The sequence below is a fragment of the Camelina sativa genome, chromosome 11 (genome assembly GCF_030686135.1).
Source record: "Camelina sativa cultivar CO46 ecotype springtype chromosome 11, ASM3068613v1".
Classification (NCBI taxonomy): Eukaryota; Viridiplantae; Streptophyta; class Magnoliopsida; order Brassicales; family Brassicaceae; genus Camelina; species Camelina sativa.
This window is the reverse complement of record NC_141890.1, coordinates 36058512-36079124: the sequence shown is the minus strand read 5'-3', so window position 1 is coordinate 36079124 and position 20613 is coordinate 36058512. Positions and strand designations below refer to the sequence as shown.

Below are 20613 nucleotides of genomic sequence, written 5' to 3'. Positions count from 1 at the left end.
TAAAAACCAATATGATTAGCATCAGTCGGTTGTGTGATGAGGGTTTAGATGTTACCTTCACCGAGAAAGGATGTCAGGCGGTTGATGAGTGCCACAATATTCGAGTCGAAGGTCAGCGCTCTGACTATAGCTATTATATATGGAAGTCGCCTAATTCACAAGCAAAAGAGCTCAATCAGCAGTGTTTTATGATGCCTATAGACATGATCTCAGAAGGAGTGCATTGACTAGTTGTTGTTAAGTGTAAGCTGCAGCAGTCAGGAAACTGTGAGAATCACATCCATCAAGAAGCTGTTGGACGGATTCAGGAGGGCAGAGTTGTTATGTCTGCTGCTACTACACAGAGTTGTTCGGATGCAGTTAATGGCGTGGCAAGGCAGAGCTTTACAAATGGATTCAAACTGCAACAATGTGATATATCTTAGACAGGCGAAGCTACAGAGGTGGTTACTATGTTTGTAGATGTTGTTGCATAAGAGACAAACATGGACAAGTTGTGGAAAACAATGCATGAGTGATCGTACAAAGCTCTAAGGAGAGTTTGCTAGCCGCAACACCTTCACTTCACCACAAGGTTTGATTAGTGCATGTGAGTAACAAAGGAGTGAAGATGAAGTCACACCTATGAGAGTTGGAAATGTTCTATCTTAGAAGATGATTCAAGAGATAGTGTAAATGGTAACTGGTACGGTGGGCTGATCAGTTGTCTGAAGATGTATTTTACCAGCAAACCAGACATCTATTATGTACTTGCAAGTTGTGAGTGTTTTAGTATCACACATGCAAGCTGCTGAAAGGATTGTCAAGTATTTCAAAGGCACATGCGAAAAGAGCTAGCAGAAACTTTAAGAGATATCGCTCTCTAAATCATCGTGAAGGATCAAGTGGCTATTGCCTTCTGGGAACAAAGCTGATCTTCTGCTACGCTCAGAAGCTTGTTAAGGTACCTTGTTCAATTGTTGAATCTAAGGTTAATGCCTTGGGAACCTGTTTCAGCCACCAGATGAGGATCAAACAATTGAGAACAGCATACGGTACATTCTTAAACAATGCTTCAATTTTGTGTGATAATTGTTTGTTTGCTAATATTGTTGTAGATCATGTATTAGATATTAAAATTAAATTACAGGACCCTGAATTCAGTTTATTCATATAGTAGTTGTGGAGAAATTGATAGTAATAGAACATTAGAGCACTGATTTGCAAATTGCTGATTTGTTTACAAAAACCATTGGACTTGGATCAACACATGATTCTGAGAAAATTCATTGGTGTTTGTGAGATCTAATATGTTCGGTGAGTTGTGTTGATCAGATACAGGGACATGCATCAGAACAGGCCATGGAATTCCTAGAATGTATAAAAGATCAACACTCTGTCTAAGCAAGAGTCAGTGGAAAATAGTTGCATGTCATGCCCATTCATATTGGGGATCTCGTAAAACGTTTTCGTGAAGGAGGAGGTCAAAGAGCTGAGGAGAGGCATTATTATGCATTCCATTGTGAAAGAAGTACCAGTGGTTTGTAAGTTAAAAAAAAAAAAAAAAAAAAAAAAACAGAGTAATGTGGCTGGTACGTCTGCACCAGAGCCTTGAAGAATAATAACAAGGGAATGTATAAATATCCGCGGTTGAGAAGTCAAGTGATATCGCTGATAGAAATCAGGAGATTCAACAGAAGATCGTTCATATCATCAAACTATGAAGATCATTCATGTCTGTTGAATCTCAGCTCTAAAGTAGTGTATCATGAAAAGTCAAAAAAAAAAAAATGACTTGATACACTCCTGTCAATGCACTCTCCAAAGGAAATTCCAGCTGCCTACTTCCCGTTGATAGTGAACCATGAGAATCAAAGGCATGCCAGAGCGAAAGACTAGCCATTGATCATAGAGTTGTTCTTTGAAGATTCACAAAAGGTTGTGGTAGTTTCTGGTGAAGTCCTGAACAAGTAGTTGGCACACATCACAGAACAGGTCTCAAAGTATGAAAGCCTCTTACTTTAAGAAGTAAAAATTAATATAGAAGTGCTCTTGATGGTCTATTGCTTTTCTGGTTCCCTCACTTCTTGTGATTAACGATGTTTGGATGTCTGAGGTTGTGTATAAAAGGCTGAAAAGAAAAAATGTGTTGTAAAATCAATGTTTTGTAGTTAAATTCAAATGATTGATTGCTGAAACACGAGGCTAATTGTAAATATTGTTGATGAGAAATATTTGTATGTTTTCAACAAGTGTGCACTGATGTGTGTGTTAAGTGTTTCAGGTTTAAGCTCATTTGTTTCAGCTCACAAGAATGATCATGATTCTCTAAGTGGTAAAATCCATAGAGCAGCAATTGATCAAGGGTCTGACTTTTTGAACGACAGATTGATCATGTAAGTACGATCAAAGAACTGCGTGTTCATCTAAATATTTGGGTGTACCAGGAGTATTGAAGGATTGGAAGTAGCTGTTATTGAAACTCACAACTTGGCTCAGTGGTGAAAGGGCTTTAGAGGATTGTTGTTGAGTCATCATGCGTCTGAGGACGATTCGAAAGACTGATACTTGTTTTGTATCGATAAATGAGTATAGTGTCAGTTCCATGATACGAAGGAATGGAGCTACATGTACCGGAGGCTGATGAGTGCTCCTAGACGGAAGATTGTGCTTGCAAGTTGTTATTTCATGTCTGTACAACAGGTGGTTATTCATTAGAGTTCCATCTTTGATCAACGTATTTGATGCAAGGGACTGTTACCAGAAGATGGATTGTGCTACGAAGCAAGTGTCTATGTCCCACCAGCTGTTTGACGTGTGCATTATCGTCTATATCACCGAGGAGACATATTTTGTGTTAAGAGAGCATTTGCAGAAGTGTGTTGAAACTTCAGTGTCGTGGAGTCAACAAAAGAGGGACATGTGATCGTCTCACCATTGATGATCCACAGGTGCATATGATTGTGATGAGACACGTTATCTGCAGTGAAAACAGAGGTGTGTGATACTATGTTTTAGGTCGTTTACATCCATTGAAGAACGAATGCTTGTGTTTGGTTCCAATAATGATGGGTGAGGATGTTTGAAGCTGTTGGACTTCTGAAAACTGTGTCTGAGATTAAGCCTTACATAACCAAAGGTATATGAGTTTTGTGGGTTAATCTGTCAACTGTCAGGGGTTTGATCAAGACAGTGAATGTTCCTGTGAAGTACTGTGCATTTGGATTCTCACATGTACTATCACACTTTGTGTGAGTGTGATGGAGTAAATGGCTAGGATGGTATAAGACATGTGAGACTGATGATAGTTGAGTTAACAGATGATCATATGCTTGAGTTCCCTACAGATGACGAATTGGAGAAGTGATATGTGCTTAGCTGATCTGATTAGGTAAGGGCAACAAGACTCTACGTAGAATCGTTCAAAGAAACTAGTTTAGATGCAAGAATGAAGGATATCTACAGTGAAGCAGAGGTTTGAAAGTGTAGAACATGATACACAAGTTGTGGTTGCAAGAAGAGTCGAAGTGCTTACACACATGAAGCTGTTTCAATAGGCGACAAGGCTGATTATCAAAATGCTTAAGGATGCGAAGCACCGTTAGCAGGTAAGTGATTCCCATAACTCAGTATATTGTTGTGATACATATGTCTGTTTTTGACTTAGTTGATCACTCAAGCTGGGGGAGAATGATTCTGATTCTATTTTTTGATATAATTCTGATAAGGAGTTCTGTGCTTACGGGGGAGAATCCTATAGCTACTTGGTTTAGTGGGAGAATCATTGTTTATGGGGGAGACTTAATTGAGTAATTGGTTGATCTTAGGTTGTTAATGTTTGAAAATATGCCAATTGATTAAGTCTGATTAGAGAGCTACTAAGAACATGGTTTCCGCTGCAGCCCGATGGGGTTTCTGATTATTAGGTTCTTAATCATAGTTCTGTTTGAACAAACTGTTGATTGATTTTGCTAGATAATGACTGTTGTTTTGTTTAGTTGTTGTCTGTTCTGTTTTTGGCTTGTGTTTGTTGGAGTGTCTTTTCAGGATGAATCAGAGAGATGCTTGAGTATCAAACTCAGTCAAAAAGGGGGAGATTGTAAATGCAGATTCTGGAACAACTAGCTGTGAAGAACAAGTCGTTGTACCGAACAGAGCGTTGTGCTGATACTAGGATTTTTGTATGTCCTAGTAGGTCTCAATTAACCTTATGCAGTTGTAGTACAGAAGGTGTCAATCCAAATGGAAATCTTTACTATCACTCAAGATGCAATCAAGCAGTCACAAGTTAAGCCAGATTCGAAATGAGTTTTTGTCTAACAACCTAGAGTGAATGAGATGCAAGAACAAAACAAGTTTACAAAACAAGAGCTAAAATGCAATAACTTAAGAGAGCAAAAACAAACTAAATGAGCAGAGACAAATGAGCAAGCTATTGGAACAGAAATAAAGAACAAGCTTAAGGATGCAGAAACAATCAGATAAGATAGAAGTCCTAAGGATGGGAGTAATTGATGTCGGTGGAGTATCCTAGTCTACAGAGTGTTTAACATGCCACAAGCAAACTATCCCTAAACAATGAACATCACAACTTAGCTAATCCAATCTCTTGACAGAAGCTACTCAAACTCAACCACTTCCAAACCTAGTTCTCGCTAGAGAAACATGATCAAGCATGGCATGAAAATCAAGTTCATTCACGTCAACAAACATCCTGGACAACTAATCTCTTAGGCTAGGAACGTAAGTCTCTGGCACTAGTTGGTCAGACATTTCATCAAACACCTTTTGGATGCGGAAATATCTAAAACCCAGTTCCAATTGATCAGAGAGAAACTAGTATTTATAACTCTAGTCCATAAGGGAATCATACAATCAAAGCTTAAACACTCTACATCCTAAGATCCTCCACCTAATCTATCACATCCTCAAGAACTACCACACTACTCAGATCCGAAAATCATAGTCAAAGATACAAACTCAGAAAACATTGAATCAAGCATCCTAAGATAGATAAAAATGAGATGAACAAGTTTTGAAAAGAAATCGAATCAAAATACTGAATAAATTCAAAGATATCGGGATAAAAAGTGTCAAGTTGGTGGCTAGGGTAAACCTTAGGGGAAAGAACAAAAACGAGATAAAAGCTAAGATGTCCGAGTGAAAACTTAACAAAACGTATTTATAGTAAAACATGGAAATCTCTAAAACATAAAACGACAATATAGAACGTCGGTTTGGGAATCCTTCTCGGACGCGTCTTCAGGACAAAACCAGGACGTCGGTTTAAGAGCATCGATCGAGTCGCATCGTGAGAGTGTCGATCGAGTCGCGACGTGAGAGTGTCCATCGAGTCGCGGCTTGAGAACGTCGATCGAGTCGCGGCTTGAGAACGTCGATCGAGTCGCGGCTTGAGGATGTCGTCTGAGAGCTGCTGATCGAGTCGCGTCTTGAGGGTGCTCAGGAGCCCTCCTGAGACGTCTTGGTCGAGTCGCTGCTAACATCCCATCGAGGGGGAGCTCTCCTTTGCGTGCAGGTCGAGTCGGAATTCAGAACGTACGTGCATCCACTAAAACGGTGATAACTCATTAACCATGACTCCGATTGGCTTGAAGTAAACAGCATTGGAAAGATGATCAAATTCCCTACAACTTTGATGAAGATGTCGAAAGCTGAATCCCAAAGTAAAATCTTCACTCGACTCGATCAAAGACGTGGAAGCTTGCGTCGCTCGGTAGTGTAGATCGAGTCGCTTAATTGCTTTCCTGATCCTTGTTTGCATTTGATGGTTTGGACACCTCCTAAAACACCTGAAACAACTCCAATATGCAAGATGCGTGCAAGACCAATGCAAAGACTACTTAGATATGCATGTTATGCAAAAGAGACCTAAAACAATGCAAAAGAATGAATTAAGAGAACAAAATGAATGACAAAAGCATGATGAAAGAGTGTAAAATACATACATATCATGTGCCAATCAGGAAGCTGCATCAAATCACAAACGCCTGAGTTGCTGATGTGGATGTGTGAGCTGACGTGCCCATTTGAGCATTCTAGAATATTGATATAGTTGTGAACTTCGAAGCCACAAAAATAAGGCTTAGAAGGGGTATTCTCAATTCTCTGTGACGTTAATCAGGGAGGTGATTAAGTGCGCAGAGAATTGGTTTTCTTTCTCTTAGATAAAAAGAGAGAAAGAGAGGGTTGGTTTTCTTCTCTTATAGATAAAAAGAGAGAAAGTTGGTTTTACTCTCTTAGATCTACACAGGGTGTTGTGTTAGATAGAGAAGAGAAGAGTGCTTAGATTTATTCTTGTAAGCGGTTAAGAGTTTGATAAGAATAAATATTAAAGCGTTGGCTTGGCGCATTCCAAGTGTGAATCAATGTGTTGTGCTTCTCTATACCTTTACAGCAACCACCAATACCACATGGATCAATAAGCTTGAAAACAAAAATTTGAAAGCTTAAGATATTACCAAAAATAAAACACTTCCTTTGGCGCATTCTTTCAAAATCTTTACCCTCTGTTACTCGATTAAATTCAAGGCGAATGAATTTGGATTCTATTTGTCTAAATGTTTTCCTATTCTTTTCTACTGTCCACAAGCCAAACAAATATGGGAAATTGGGAACATTTTAATATCCCTATCAATCTGCTATTATCGGCATCTTTTACTAGTTAACAATTCATTAACACTTTTTGGATATGCAATATACAAATGGTCTTCCTCCAAATACACAAATGCTAATTTTCTGGCTATTATGGCATATTTGAAAGTCCCGAAACAACTATATCTTCAATGTTATTCGAGAAAAACCAATAAATGTTGTTCTGCGTACAAAAGGTGATGTTGATGATTGGCACAATCATAATCCTTATACTTACCGCCAACAATAACAAAGACAACAAGCCCCACGTACCTTTTGGCAAAGACTGACCACATCAATATTGAAATGTCATTATGATGGGGTTTATGATCATCACACTAACCAGGCAAAAGGAGAATATTTAATATTTAATATTTAGTTACAAACTTGAACACTACAACAAATACGGTAGAAGACGTCACTTTTTCTAAGTCATTTTCAAAACTGACGTTAAAAATTAAATTGGGAAGGGATTTGGCGTCGGTTACTAAACCGACTTCAATTTTAAGTTTTTAACATAAAATAACTAATCATATATTTCTTCCTTAACAAAACCAATAAGTTTCATTAGAATTGTGAGTTGTGGATCGATCCAGATCAACTCATACTATTTTATCTCTGATTCGGTTCTATGGAGTTCTTTTGCATCTCCGATTCGTTCAAATTGATAATCTCCATCGACATTCAAATCCCTAGACGAAGAACTATATCTCAATTCGATCCCAGGTTTGCTTTCTCTTTCTCTGAGAGTACTCTTCTATAATCGATTGAGATGCATTTGGTAATTTGATTCTGGTTCTGATGAATAACTTGGATTGTAATGGTAAGGGATAGATAGTTTTGTAGAATTTTTTTGGGTAGGATTCATAAATCGTAAGTAGAAGGTAAGGTTTTGATTAGATTTCTATTTTGAAGAATTTTTCAATCATGAACATTACTTCTAGTTGAGATATTTGCAGGAATCATGAGAAAATTGATAATATTGAGAGTTAGTGATTCGAGTAGATGGTATATCACTTGATTTTACTGTTCTGTTTGCACAAGTGAGTGTATTGATTCATTGTTGTGGGCAAATGAATCCAAAATCAGGAATGGAGAAAAAGTTTAGCGACTCAGAGCTCTACCACAACCAAAAATTCTCAAGACTGGTTATGAAAAATAACTTTTTGTTGCAGGTCTTGAATTTTGAGTGCTTATGAGAATAGTTGTGTTGCAGGTCCTGAGGTATGGTCATGTGTTATATATAAGGTGACTACCAAAAGATCATATTAAGAAGTAGAGGACGCAAAGATTGCTAGGCATCAAAAGGTTAGCCTTAACCATTATTCTCTTCCACTTATTAGGAAACCATATTCAATTGAACATATAAACACCAACAACAGGTTGGGATCACTTCACAAAAACTAAATACTATATAGTTTAGTTATACTGATACAGCCCTTGACTCTAGTTCTACAATCTTGTTATTTCTCTAGGACTATTCATAAATAGCTAGGGAAAGTGAACAATGGTGCTTATCTATTGAACTTTGCTCCCTTAATGATTTCTTTTTCGTTTACACTCCATAGTTTGAAGTAAGAATCTTTTTAGAGTCCACTACATCCGTCATATTGATACATTAACAAACAGTGATGTTGTTTTTGTTACTTTCCAGTTACTGATTATGTTGGCTATATTAGAAGAGTTGGTGTTCGTTGGCATTTCTATGGAAGGTTGAGAAGAATGTCTAGACTCTAGAGTATCTTCATGATGGGGTAATTTACTAAAACTATCCACCAGTTTAATGCGTATCTAGAAAACATATCTTCAGAACCCATGTTCATGTTCAATTAAATTCATTCTAGAATGTCCATCCTATAATCCACAAAGATCAAATCATCCAAGAAACAAGTTGATGGTGGGTCAATGTCAATCCATGAGAGCTTAGGTAAATATATCTTCATTCTCCTTGAAATCTCTGTCTAAACCACCCCACCCCGACTCCGAGTTTTGCTCATGGTGGATTGTCTTTTACTTCAGGTTGCTGACTTTGGACTATAATGAAGAACATGCTGCCAACATCAAAGGACCATCTCGTTATCTCAATTCCGAAGATGTTTCGAGCAGATAACTCATTCACCAAGAAAGGAGATGTTTATGGCTCTGGGGTTTACTCTATGGAGTTTTTGAGTTGGTAAATGTATCTATGATATTATGTTTATGTTTTGTAAGACAGTGACAAAATTACATTTTGTATTTTGATCAATAGATATCTGGAATGATTTATATGAATCGGCTTTTACAATTTTTTTTGTTGAATCACATTTGTATTGTTTTTAATAAATAATCAGTATAAAAAGAAAATATATAATGCATACTTGCGTCGGTTTTATAATTGAGAAGAACCGACGTTATTCTTTTGACGTTAAATATAACGTCACTTCTTTAAGTGACGCTAAATCTTTTTACGTCAGTCGATGTTAAGTCGTTTAACAAAATGACGTTAAATTATTAACATCGGTTTAGTACCGACGTTAAGTATAAAAACAAATGACGTTAAGTATAAAAACAAATGACGTTACAATCCGTGTTTCTTGTAGTGGAAATATTAGTCATTCAACATTTCAACTTGTAACTAAAGTATTTTGTAATTTCGTTAAAAAAGTTTTAGCACAATTGATAATGGTATAATTTTTATATATAATATATAACTGTAGTCAAACTAAAGTTAAAGATAAGGTTGTTAGGTTGAAAAAAAAGAGAATTAAACATAAGGTTTTATTTGACAACAATTTAATATATTAGATATTTTTATTCCAATAAAAAACTATTCTATATTAAACGTCTAGATAAAAATAAATTGAGGTTTTTTAGGAATTTTCCCAAAATTATTTATGTTTTAGTTAATTTTATTTTTTCTTTCATAAGTCTAATATATATATATATATACACATATATATAGAAAAAACTATTCTGTATTAAAAGTCAAATAAAAATAAATTGAGGTTTTTTTTAGGAATTTTCCCATAGTTATTTTTCTTTTTTCTTTCATAAGTCTAATATATATATATATATATATATACATATATATAACTCATTTTAGCTAAAAAAATAGAAAAAAATTGAAAAGAGATAAATTTTAAACCAAAGAAACTTTTTACATTAAAATTGATTCTTATTCTTGCTTCCCATACCTTTTTTCTATATTCTCTCTTTTATTTTTAGTCACTAATGGTAAACTTATTAACAAATTTATGTGAGGTTGGATATTTAATTCTTCATTTCGCAATAACAACATAATTTTATGATGAAGATTTTTATTACGAACCCTTTAAAAAAAAATGATTAGGTTATATTCCTTTGTCCATTCAGATAGATCATGAGATGAAAATTGATGTTTTTTAAAGGCAATTCAGCGGAGCAATTAGATCACTTTTACAAAACTCATCCAAAAATCATTGAAAATCCGACTGAGCGAAGACCGAGCAGTTCACTATAGTTCAGCTAAAAGTATAAAATGTCTAAAATTCTCTTGTCTATTAAAACAATTACACCAAACTATATCCTTTATTCATCTAACATTCACCAAATATCCTTAAAAACTTAAAATCACTCAGAATCTCAAAATTCGCAAATTTCACAAAATCCTCCAAAATCATGGTTTTAGATTGTTTTTCAAAAAGAAGTAGAAGGAAGAAGAAAAAAAATCCTTTTGTCGTTTTGTCTAGAGAAAGGAGTTTTTCGAACAAAAAAGATGGATAGTTTGGTTGGGCAAATTGAGAGAATAAATTGAATTTAGTCAATTCGCTTTTATTCATTGGGTCTGTGTCTGTCTCTCTGAGTGAGAAGGACTGACAATGTGTTTAAAGATACTATTAATTTAATATTCATTTTTATTTTTCAAAAATTAAAAACCTTTTTTTATATAGGTATATTTTCGAAAAATAAATTGTTTATCTATACTTATCTCTATTTCCACTACCCCTTTCTTTTTATAATTATATTAAAACTCCATTTTACCCTTTTATTTTATTATTTGTAATCCAAATTTTTAATATATATATATATATACTTATTTAAACAATGTTGTTAGAAGTTTAACTCTACTATCATGTGACATATTACAAAAAATATCATTGCATTTTAATTAATTTAATAACTAACCAAATAAAATCTTATACTCGTTTATAAAATAATAAAACAATAGTTTTGAAATTATTTAATAGATTTTATTTATTGTTTCATAAATTTTAAGAAACAATAACAAACTATTAAAAATAATTATAAAACTTAATTTTATTTATAAAACTAAGATTAAATATATGCATCCCTAAATAGTCTAATAATGATATCCCCTATATATTAAAAGAGAAACATTATTGAAGAAAAGATGGCGTGTCGTCGCCAGAGAGCTTTGTGCCCAGTTTATTACTTGCTTTTAATATCCACTATATATTAATAGAGAAGCTCTCACACAAAAGTTGAGGTGTCACGCTTACAGAGCTTATGTACATTTTTAATAAATGCTCATATTTATCATTATTATTTACATAAATATACCACTGAAATATTATGAGCCAATGTTTTTCTCTATTAGTTTTTTAAAATGAAAAATTTAATCAACTATTTAATCCGAAAGTATTTAATTTTCATTTTCATAACCTATTTACTTATTAAAAGTAAATTACATTTCAAAAAAAATTATTAATTTATTTATCACTTTTATCATTTTTCTCATTGCATTTTTAAACTTAGGATAAGTTTAAATTAAATTAATTAGTTTAAAAATATTGATTTATCTATTTAATGGTATAGTGATATAGATAGTAATAATGTGAAACATAAAATATGTGAATTTGATTTTTAGAAACACAAAAAGACATCAAAACTTTCTACACTACCTTAAAATTCTTTTCCAAGTTCAAATATTTCACGGGTGAAACATATTTTACAGAAAATAAACGCAAATTTGAATTAACGAAAAGAACTTTACTTACATATTTTGTTTTATACAAAGAATCTTAAATCTCAAATAATAATTTTACTCATAATATTTTATTTAAATCGATTTATATGTGCGGTTGGTACCTAGTATACAATTAAAAACTAAGATACAACATTGCTTATGTTTTAAAAATATGAAATATTATATCTAATTTATTAAATATTTTATTGCACTACAAATCAACGTAGTGACATCTTATAAAAATCTAAGAAATCAAAAATGTTATATTGTATCCAATATAGTATATACAGCAAAAAAAAAATCAAAAAGTTAAATCGAGATTTCTAAACACGACCGCTTCAATACGAGTTTTGTTTTATTTTCTGAATTTTATAAAATTTATATGATTTGCGGATTTGAACATTATATTATGTACCTAACTACCTAAGACATGTTGAAATCAAAATATGAAACTAAGTAAATTGAACGTCAAAATTATAAATTATATAGAGTAAATCAAATAAAACTTTCACTATTATTTTATAACTAATAAATTATTATAAAATTTAGGCAAACATTTTTCGGTTGTAAAACATTATTAACTATCTAGTATAAGATTAAAAGCAAAGTAGACAATGAAAATGATTCACTTAAACCGATAAATAAATTCCATTTTCACCATTTAAGGTCAGTTCCAGATAATTAATTCTCATATTCTTTGGTAATTTATCCATGCAAAAAATTGAATTCGTAGGTAGATCTACAATGACGAGCCCATGTGGTGGTCAAATGAGATAATTATTATTTTTTATTTTGCCGAATGATGGCGCTTTTTTTTTTTTTTTGTTATCTTGAATTTTATTAGAACTTGTTTTGAAATCAAAGGTAGATTACATATGCCCAAAAGAGAGACACTTAAGCCGGTGGACAACTAGAAGTCCTCGGAATCAATTGCCGAAGGAAAAAGAAATTCCCGAAAACTAAATCCTATCGAAGGGAAACCATAATCTGAACTAGAAATACAAACAAATAATATTGAACCCAAAACGAAAGAGGATGACTCCTTAAACAAAAAACAGAGATAACAAGGCATAACCTTAAATATGGAAGAACCAAAGATAGCCGAGAAACTTGTTCTTCTGAAACACCTGCGCATGCGGTTTATCACGGCCGCCCACGACCAATCCGTAGATAACACCTACCTCTTCCTATCAAGGTGAGAGCCAATCTCTCGAGAACAAGGATATCATAACCCGGCAAGCAAAGAGCACTCATAGAAGTTCATAGAGACTCAAACAAACTCCCAGATGCGACGACGACGACTGATGCGTCTCATTACGTCTAACTAGAATCCTTTAAAAGGCGATCATATCTAAACAGATCATGAAGGTGGGGACAAGGAGCAATGCAAAACTTCTCAAAGTTAACACACGCAGCAAACACCAAAAGCAAGAAAACACTGCAAGCTTTGAAGATTACCAACCAAACACTAAGTACGAAATCTCTGCTAAGAAAGGAGCCGAGCCTTACAGGAACCACAGGCTGAATCAAGGAGACAAAAACTGGGAGAAAAGGCAAAGGCTGAACGGAACTGATAAGGATCCTCAGCCATCCCATATTTGTGGCATAAAAACGAAAAAGCACAAGACCAACAACAAAATCTGAGACAGGAACAAGCAAACCACAATGACATTTATTTTCCAAACCAACCGTTGATCTAAGATCCGGCATCATCGTCCTTACTTGTAATCAGAAACCTTCACAAACATGGCTTTTCTGACCGCTTCCTCAACACAAACACAAATCAGAACCTCAATCAACCTTAATGGCTCCCCAAACGAAGGCGCAACAAGACTGCAAACGGCACTGAACACCTCACATGAGACAACACTAAAAAGATGCAGGAGAAAGATGAGGAGATCAGCTTACTCAGACATGAGACTACAAGAACCCATGGCCACAAAAACGAGAAGTACCACCTAAGAGACCAGAACCACGCCGGATCTGACGAAAGAAAAAGAAACTTCTCTTTGAAACTCTAGGGGAGGACGAACAACGCTCAAAAGACCGCCAAGCAAGCCTCACCGTGAAGACCTATCTCATTCATTGAGCGCACCAACAACAATATCAAACCTCCAGATCTAGCCGAGCGACACAAACGAGAACAAACAAAACAGAGCATAAGGACCCTCTCACTGTTACGGCGAAGAGCGCCGGTCACCGGAGAAACTGGTTTTTCTGGCGGCTAGGGCGAACTTGGTTGAAAGAGAGAGAGAGTTTCGAGAGGAAGGGGAAAAAAAAAGTTAATGTAAAAATAGTTGTTTAGAATATTTTGGTGTCTTATGAACAGGGCCTTATTTAGAATATAAAGGTGGTTTTGGAAGAACAACACTAGAACAAAGCTATTTTGTGTCTTAAATGTTGTTATATATATGTTTCGATTGGCAATTGTTCTAGTGTTGTGTGTTTCTATATGTTCTGTTTTCTGGTTTTGAGTGGCTGCTTAAGACAGTCTTATACAGCACAATATCAATTCTTTTCTTTTTTATAGAAACCAGTTCTCTCTATAGAAGTTATGAAGCAATCAACAGCCATCAACACTCCGATAAACGCTTTGTAATAATCCACGAGCGCCAGTACGCATGTAACTTACTACAATTAAGATGAACAATATACATACACGTAACACAATTCGCTTGGTTAATTAACGATAAATATATAGTATACTCTCAATATTGTCATTTTGCATGCATAGGAAATAAATAATGCTAGATAAAATAAAAAAAAAGATCTAAAAACCAATTATTTTAATATAAGATTTGTTAATATTTCGAAACACAACAAAAAGAAAAATATACATTGTGCATGATTCTTCTAGGTCCAACGAAGAGTACGATAGCATGAATAACAACTTTCACAGCGTGTATCAGCCAAACTAACACATGAACTGTTGGTCGAACCACATTCAGAAGTATAAAGTACTAGTAGGACTATGAGCAAGAGAAGCCTTCATTATCTCCACGGCAAGATTTGGATTACTGGCGACGAACAACTTGAACTCATCAGAGCTAGCAATTGTACTTATGTTCGTTTTAATATAGCTAAAGGCTGCATCGTTAAGGACTTTGTCATAAGGTATTTGAGCAAGCTCAAGGAGGTCAAGAGAATTCAACAAACTCAGAGAAGATATCAGATTGATTCTGCATAGGTCTCGCAGATGCAGAATCTCGTACTTATCAGCCGCAAGATAGAGTGACCGAGCATGTTGCTTCACGTTCGCAGAAAGCATATAGCCATCACTGTATATAAACTCAACAAAAGCTTCCAACTCTTCTTGTTTCATCTCTGAGAAAGTGATTGTTTCTATCTGCTTAGTCGAAGTCTTAAGCTCGTCTGATTCTAGCAACATCTTAAAAACCTCAGATCTTGATGCCTATTCAAATTCCAAACATATATACATGATGCATGAGATTAACATCAATAACCACGAAAAGAAAAAGCATTTCACATAAGAGACAATCAATACACATTAGAATTTCTAGGATTGATTCTTGAATCATATGATGATATCAATAAAGAGAGAAGAATGAAAGAAGAGACGACCAGAATAAGTTTGTGGGCAGAGATAGCTGAACTCTCATCACTATTCATTGCCTTGAGCCGTACGTCAACTTGCCATTTTTCAGCCAAAACCTTTGCGAGTCCACCCGAGAAATGCTGTTGGTTGTTTGGAGTTGCCATATAAATAGTATATTTGTTGTTGTAAACCGATGGTGGATTATATAGAGAACACGATGAAAACGGTCAAATTGACTCTTTTTTTATTTCCCCATCGTCTACTTCCATTTTTCAAGACTTTGGAAATCGAGAAGACAGTACAGAGATATAGTAAAATGAAATTTCATGCACAAGTCCAAACTCTTAATTGCCTCCTCCTCCTCTCGTGTAAATTGTATCACGAAATCAAACTGGTGTTAAAGAAGACAAAAAGTCGCACGACTATTTTATTTTTATAAATGGATTAATTACATGCATGAAGATGTATTTATATTATGATATGATTGCCTCCTCCTCTCTTGAAAATTGTATCACGAAATCAAACTGGTGTTAAAGAAGATAAAAAGTCGATCGACTTTTTTTAAAAAATAAATGCATTACATGCATAAAGATGTATTTATTATATTATGATTGTCTTATGAACCATGCATCATGCATGATATGCATGAAAAAATGATTTTTCACTTTGAATGTGAATGGTTAAGCACTATAAATTATACGAAGATGTTTAAAATAAATATGTTGTCCAGGTCTTTCGTGTGCTTCTTCCAACGACCGAGACACATGCTATAGTTGTATACATCACCGGCTTAAAAAAGATGCCCCTTTAACACATCGTAAAATTTAAAGATTTTTTTTTGAACTTCTTTGGTACATATAATTCTTTTTGTGTCATTTTTAACTTATAATTTTTGTTTTTTTTTGTGCTCTTTTAGCTTACAAAACGGCTGTCCTATTAAAGTTTGAGGGCTTTTTCACAATTCACCCATCAGCTTTTAAATAATAATAATAGGCTTTACGGCCCAAATACTTCAAGCCCAATAAGAAAAATAGAGAAGATCTTTTCTTCTTCACTGAGACGGCGAGAGGAAGCAAACACGGAGGAGAAAACCGACGATTAGTCGCCGGAGAGAAGGAAGCAATGTTTGGGCTGTCTTACGGAGAGATTTTACTGATCATCGGCACCACAGCTGCTGTTGTTGGTTAGTTCTCTTCAATTAGCTTCGATCTTTTGTGTTCCTCCTTCCAAATCAAATGTCTCAACTCAGTGAGTTTCGACTTTTTTCTGTAGGTCCCAAGGATCTTCCGATTATAGCTAGAGCAGGAGGAAGATTATTCGGAAGAGCCATTGGTTACATCAATATGGCTCGTGGTCACTTGGACGGTGTCATGAAACAACCTCAGATGCAAGAGGTTCCTCTTTCTCTCTGTTCTTGAATTTTTTCAATTCAGCATTTGTTTCGATCTCAAGATCATTGTTTTGCTACATTAATCTTGGACCAAAATGGAGTTGTATTGTGAATTTGAATATTTGATAGCTAAGTTAGTTTCAAAATGTTAAAGGAAACTGTTGTGATGTAAACATTAGTCTTTCTCAAACTTTGGTTTAGATATCGAAAGAAGTTCAAGATTTGCGAGCACAAGTAGACGCTATTAGCCATGGAGCTAGATTTTCTCTATTTGATTCTAGTCCTTTGACTCGTAGAGTGGACAACCAAGCTCCACAATCTAGTCCAAGCACCAATGGTATATATATATAAACCACTCACTTGGTCATTACTTTTTTTTTCCTGCTTGTTGATTGTTCCTTAATTTTTGGTTCTGTTCTATTGTAGGGAATGTTACATCGGTTCATGTTGAGGAAAAACAGAAGCCTGCAGATCATTATACAAAGGTTTTCTTTTTTCCTTCTTGATCCATTTGTTTTTTTTTTGTATAATTGTTCTGTTTTTTCACACACTCTACTCTTTTCTTTATCATTAAAGGCTCAAGAATTTAGTGGCTCTTCAGTTAACCTGCACGCTCAAGCAACATCATTTGCACGATTATCTGAGACGGTCAGTGGCAAGACGCACGATCTAAGCAGTGATTCACCTGTTCTTCCTGTATCAGCTGAGATGGCAAAGTTGCTTCCTCAACGCAAAGGTAGAACGGATTTTTTAAGTGAAACGTTTGATTTTTACATACAAGTTTGCGCAAGTTCTGGATCTTTTTCTTGAAACCGAAGTTGCTCCTGCTACCATTTGGCGCCTTTATCCTAAAATGTTTTGGTTACAGAGAGTGCAAGAGGATCTGATTTGATGCTGGAGGCGGTTCTTGAAGCGGAAGTAGCACACAAGGCTAAAAGCTTTTTTGCAGAAGCCGAAAAAGAAACTCCGGCTTTAAAAGGTGAGGCTAAACAACCTCATTCGTCTAGAACACGAACTTAAACTAAAATATCTCATAAATAAAACCGACCCCTGTCTGTAACGTTGGAACTGTTGCAGGGAAATTTTTCACTGATGGGAAAGGGGAAAGTTGAACTCCGGTACCGGTACGTAGCTTCAGTAGAGTGGCCCTTTTGTTAAATGGGCCGAGAGCCTGGTCTCGGTCTGCTGCGGCAACAAGTGATCAACTTGGTCAATCTTGTAATTAATCCTGCAGATTTATAGGTTTTAGGTAAATTTTAATTCTTCTAATTAAACCACTACAGTCTTTTAACTCTACTAAAGTACTAATTGATCTCAAGTACATTTGATTTTTATTGTCTAACCATCTTTATCATGGGTTCTAATGGGTTTTCTGGCAGATTTATCCTGAATTAGCAAGTCTCATCGAGTGTTAATTATCCAAAAACACTAAAAGTTGGCATGTACAGTATAACCGTGTATCAAACATTTGTAATATACATAGGGTTACAGTTTTTTATATTTTCTAAATCCAAACAATCATGATGAGTCCTTTATAGATAGTGAGATAAATTCTCAGATGCACAGGTTTTTTTTTTCTTTTTTTTTTTTTTATCGTCTGAATTTATTATTGATTGCAAATTATGAGAATTATTACATATGATTCTACCATAGACAATTTCTTCCGATCCTATTAGATTCAATACATACATTTTTGATGGACACCTCCTTCTCTATGCTTATCTTCAGTTGTATATTCTATGGCAAACGTCGATAATTGCGCATCAAGATTGTCTGTAAATTTGCCTTCATTAATCTGCACAATTAATAAATCACATTATCCAGGATTCAAACCCAAGACATCCTAGTGTAGAAGCATTAATGAACCACCCGCTAACCACTGGGCCAAGGGGCTTCCACCAAATGCAAAAGTTCTAAATATGTTTTACATGCGGACACAGAAAAAACTTATAAATATCTTATGGTTAGTAACCACTATTGTATTTGTTAAACCTAATGACATTAAGCTAATTTCTAGTGTTATATATATAACTATGAGCCTTCTCATGTAATTATCCTGACCATGTTGCTCTCATTCTTAAGCGTTTGAATGGGTCCTTCTATACACATCCTTGTTTCAACAAAAATGTAAGTCATTGTTAGGAGTGGGCTTATACGCCTCAAAAGGCCTGTCCACAATCAACTTCTAGGCCCAGTACAAAGGAAGGGTATTTTGGTCTTTTTGCAATCTGACATTTCCTAATAAATACAGGGTACAACATTCAAAAAAGAGGAGAAAAAGGAGGAGGAGAAAGGAAGAGAGACCTAACTCTCTCGGTTCGTTACCTAGTCATTCGCAATACGGGTCGTCCATCTTGTCACTTACTTCCACAGGTAGTCCAGATTATCGCCTACCTCCATAGATCGTCTAGGTTGTCGCCTACCTCCACAGGTTGTCCAGATTGTCGCCGGACTACCTAGCATCTCACCCATATCACTTAGTTCCTGATAATGGTCTAGCGTCCACCGAATGAAATATGAACTACGAATGGCTTGATCCTTTTTTGCTGAAACTGTTGTATTCACTAATGGGGAAAGTATTTATTCTACAGCCAAGTGAGAGCTTCTCGCCGACGCACCCTTGGCTACCCCCGGGAATGCTCTCTACGTTCTAGAAAAGAGCAATGAAGGTTACTCTCCAACGGCGTTACATGCGATTCTGAACCGCCTTCACCCGCTCGAAACACTTAGTCAACGTGCAGCTTATGGCTTGGAAGGTTCGGTCTTGAGGGTCCACGACTCCAAAAAACTACGTCAAGGCCGTGAACGGAGTTCTCAGGCAGCACACGAAACTCATAGTTAGGAAGGCCAGGATACACAGGAGGAGTATTTGGCCAGTACTTACGTCAGCAAAATGTGGATTGGACAGGAGCTTGATGACTGCTGAGGAGATCATGACACATGTCTAGTGAAAGGAAAAAATAAAATAAATAACCTTGCCATAAGTGGAATCACTTCTAATTATGCGTTTGTTTACATTAATTGTGGTAAGCCGTAAGCCAAAGGATTTTGTGCATTACAAAACTTGTTTTTTCAGCTTAATTCTTTAACTTATAAATGTAAGTCAATCTCGTAAAGTCACCCACAAATATAAGCTGTAAGCCAAAAGTCACCCACAAATATATTTTTTTGCATGCATATATATAAACCGTATTTTTATAAAACTTTAACCCATATTAAAGAAATGCTGAATTTATGGAATCCACAAATTAACGCATTGAGTTTCCAAAGTTAGTGTAGTGACCTCGAGGTGTAGGTTGTATCCACATTGAATTTCCAAAGTGACTGAACTCGAGGGATAGGTGTGATCAAATCAAGGTAGTATGAGCATGATGGGCAAATCAACTTTCTAATTTGTCTCTTTGGAAGGTTGAGAAGCTGGTGACAAATTTCACATCGTCGTCGAATATTAAAACTATATTTGTTGGTGTTTGATTTTCGTTGCTCCAAATAATCAAATACAATATCAAATAAAAACCGATTGCACAAATTTTGTTTTGTTCATACCATGCTATTAAAGTGATGAATAGTAGTTTTCCATCATTATAGAATATACTTCTTATGTATCATTTCAAACGATATTTAAGGTTTTCTACATATAAATTAAGAAAAAGTGAAAAACACATATTTTTTTGTGTAATTTACCCTTTTTACATACAAATATCATCAAACAAAATGAATTCAATCAATTAGAAAGGATATGTCAAAATATAATTGGTCCAAACAAAATCACTTAGGATGAAGATTTTTTATTTTCAAAACATCATTTAAAGGGATACGGATAAGTATTAATATATTAATAAATTTTTACATTATCTAAGTAAAAAAGATACATGTTTAATGAAATTAAATTTTAATAATACAACATGTAAATCAAATATCTAAAACTATATGTCATGTATATAAGCTAAATTTCAGTAAGCTACATATATGTCATCTATAAGGTATAAACAGATTATTTTTCTAAACAACATGTAAATTAAATCTCTAACACTAATCAATATGGTTAGTGGTGTACATACTAGATGGTTTTGAGAAAGAAAAAAAACAGAA

General features: G+C 34.9%; 2 protein-coding genes across 3 annotated transcripts; one reads left to right on the top strand and one right to left on the bottom strand.

Annotated features, from left to right (window-relative positions):
- Positions 1 to 14348: 14348 nt before the first annotated feature.
- On the bottom strand, positions 14349 to 15295 carry LOC104728624 (BTB/POZ domain-containing protein At5g48510-like). The gene is made up of 2 exons (XM_087471001.1): positions 15158 to 15295; positions 14349 to 14987 (listed from the first exon to the last, which is right to left on the bottom strand). Exons 1-2 carry the CDS (start codon positions 15293 to 15295, stop codon positions 14520 to 14522), a joined length of 606 nt encoding a protein of 201 aa, XP_087327127.1. The 3' UTR covers positions 14349 to 14519.
- Positions 15296 to 16011: 716 nt separating this feature from the next.
- LOC104725090 (uncharacterized) lies at positions 16012 to 18039 on the top strand. 2 transcript variants are annotated; one of them, XR_757835.3, is made up of 8 exons: positions 16012 to 16314; positions 16404 to 16525; positions 16723 to 16858; positions 16948 to 17006; positions 17098 to 17257; positions 17390 to 17500; positions 17599 to 17770; positions 17901 to 18039. XR_757835.3 is itself a non-coding variant. In XM_010443695.3 (7 exons), exons 1-7 carry the CDS (start codon positions 16254 to 16256, stop codon positions 17631 to 17633), a joined length of 684 nt encoding a protein of 227 aa, XP_010441997.1. In that variant the 5' UTR covers positions 16012 to 16253; the 3' UTR covers positions 17634 to 17863. The 2 variants fall into 2 exon arrangements, 1 of the variants encoding a protein (XP_010441997.1); XM_010443695.3 differs by lacking the exon at positions 17901 to 18039 and having other exon boundaries at positions 17599 to 17863.
- Positions 18040 to 20613: the final 2574 nt, after the last annotated feature.

What these genes read in the sequence shown, in the direction of transcription:
- LOC104728624 (XM_087471001.1), bottom strand. Translation starts at nt 15,295, where the DNA reads ATGGCAACTCCAAACAACCAACAGCATTTCTCGGGTGGACTCGCAAAG. An exon ending in CTGCCCACAAACTTATTCTG is followed by an intron (nt 14,988 to 15,157) that starts GTCGTCTCTTCT and finishes GAATTTGAATAG; the next exon opens with GCATCAAGATCTGAGGTTTT.
- LOC104725090 (XM_010443695.3), top strand. Translation starts at nt 16,254, where the DNA reads ATGTTTGGGCTGTCTTACGGAGAGATTTTACTGATCATCGGCACCACA. An exon ending in AACAACCTCAGATGCAAGAG is followed by an intron (nt 16,526 to 16,722) that starts GTTCCTCTTTCT and finishes ACTTTGGTTTAG; the next exon opens with ATATCGAAAGAAGTTCAAGA. An exon ending in ATCTAGTCCAAGCACCAATG is followed by an intron (nt 16,859 to 16,947) that starts GTATATATATAT and finishes GTTCTATTGTAG; the next exon opens with GGAATGTTACATCGGTTCAT.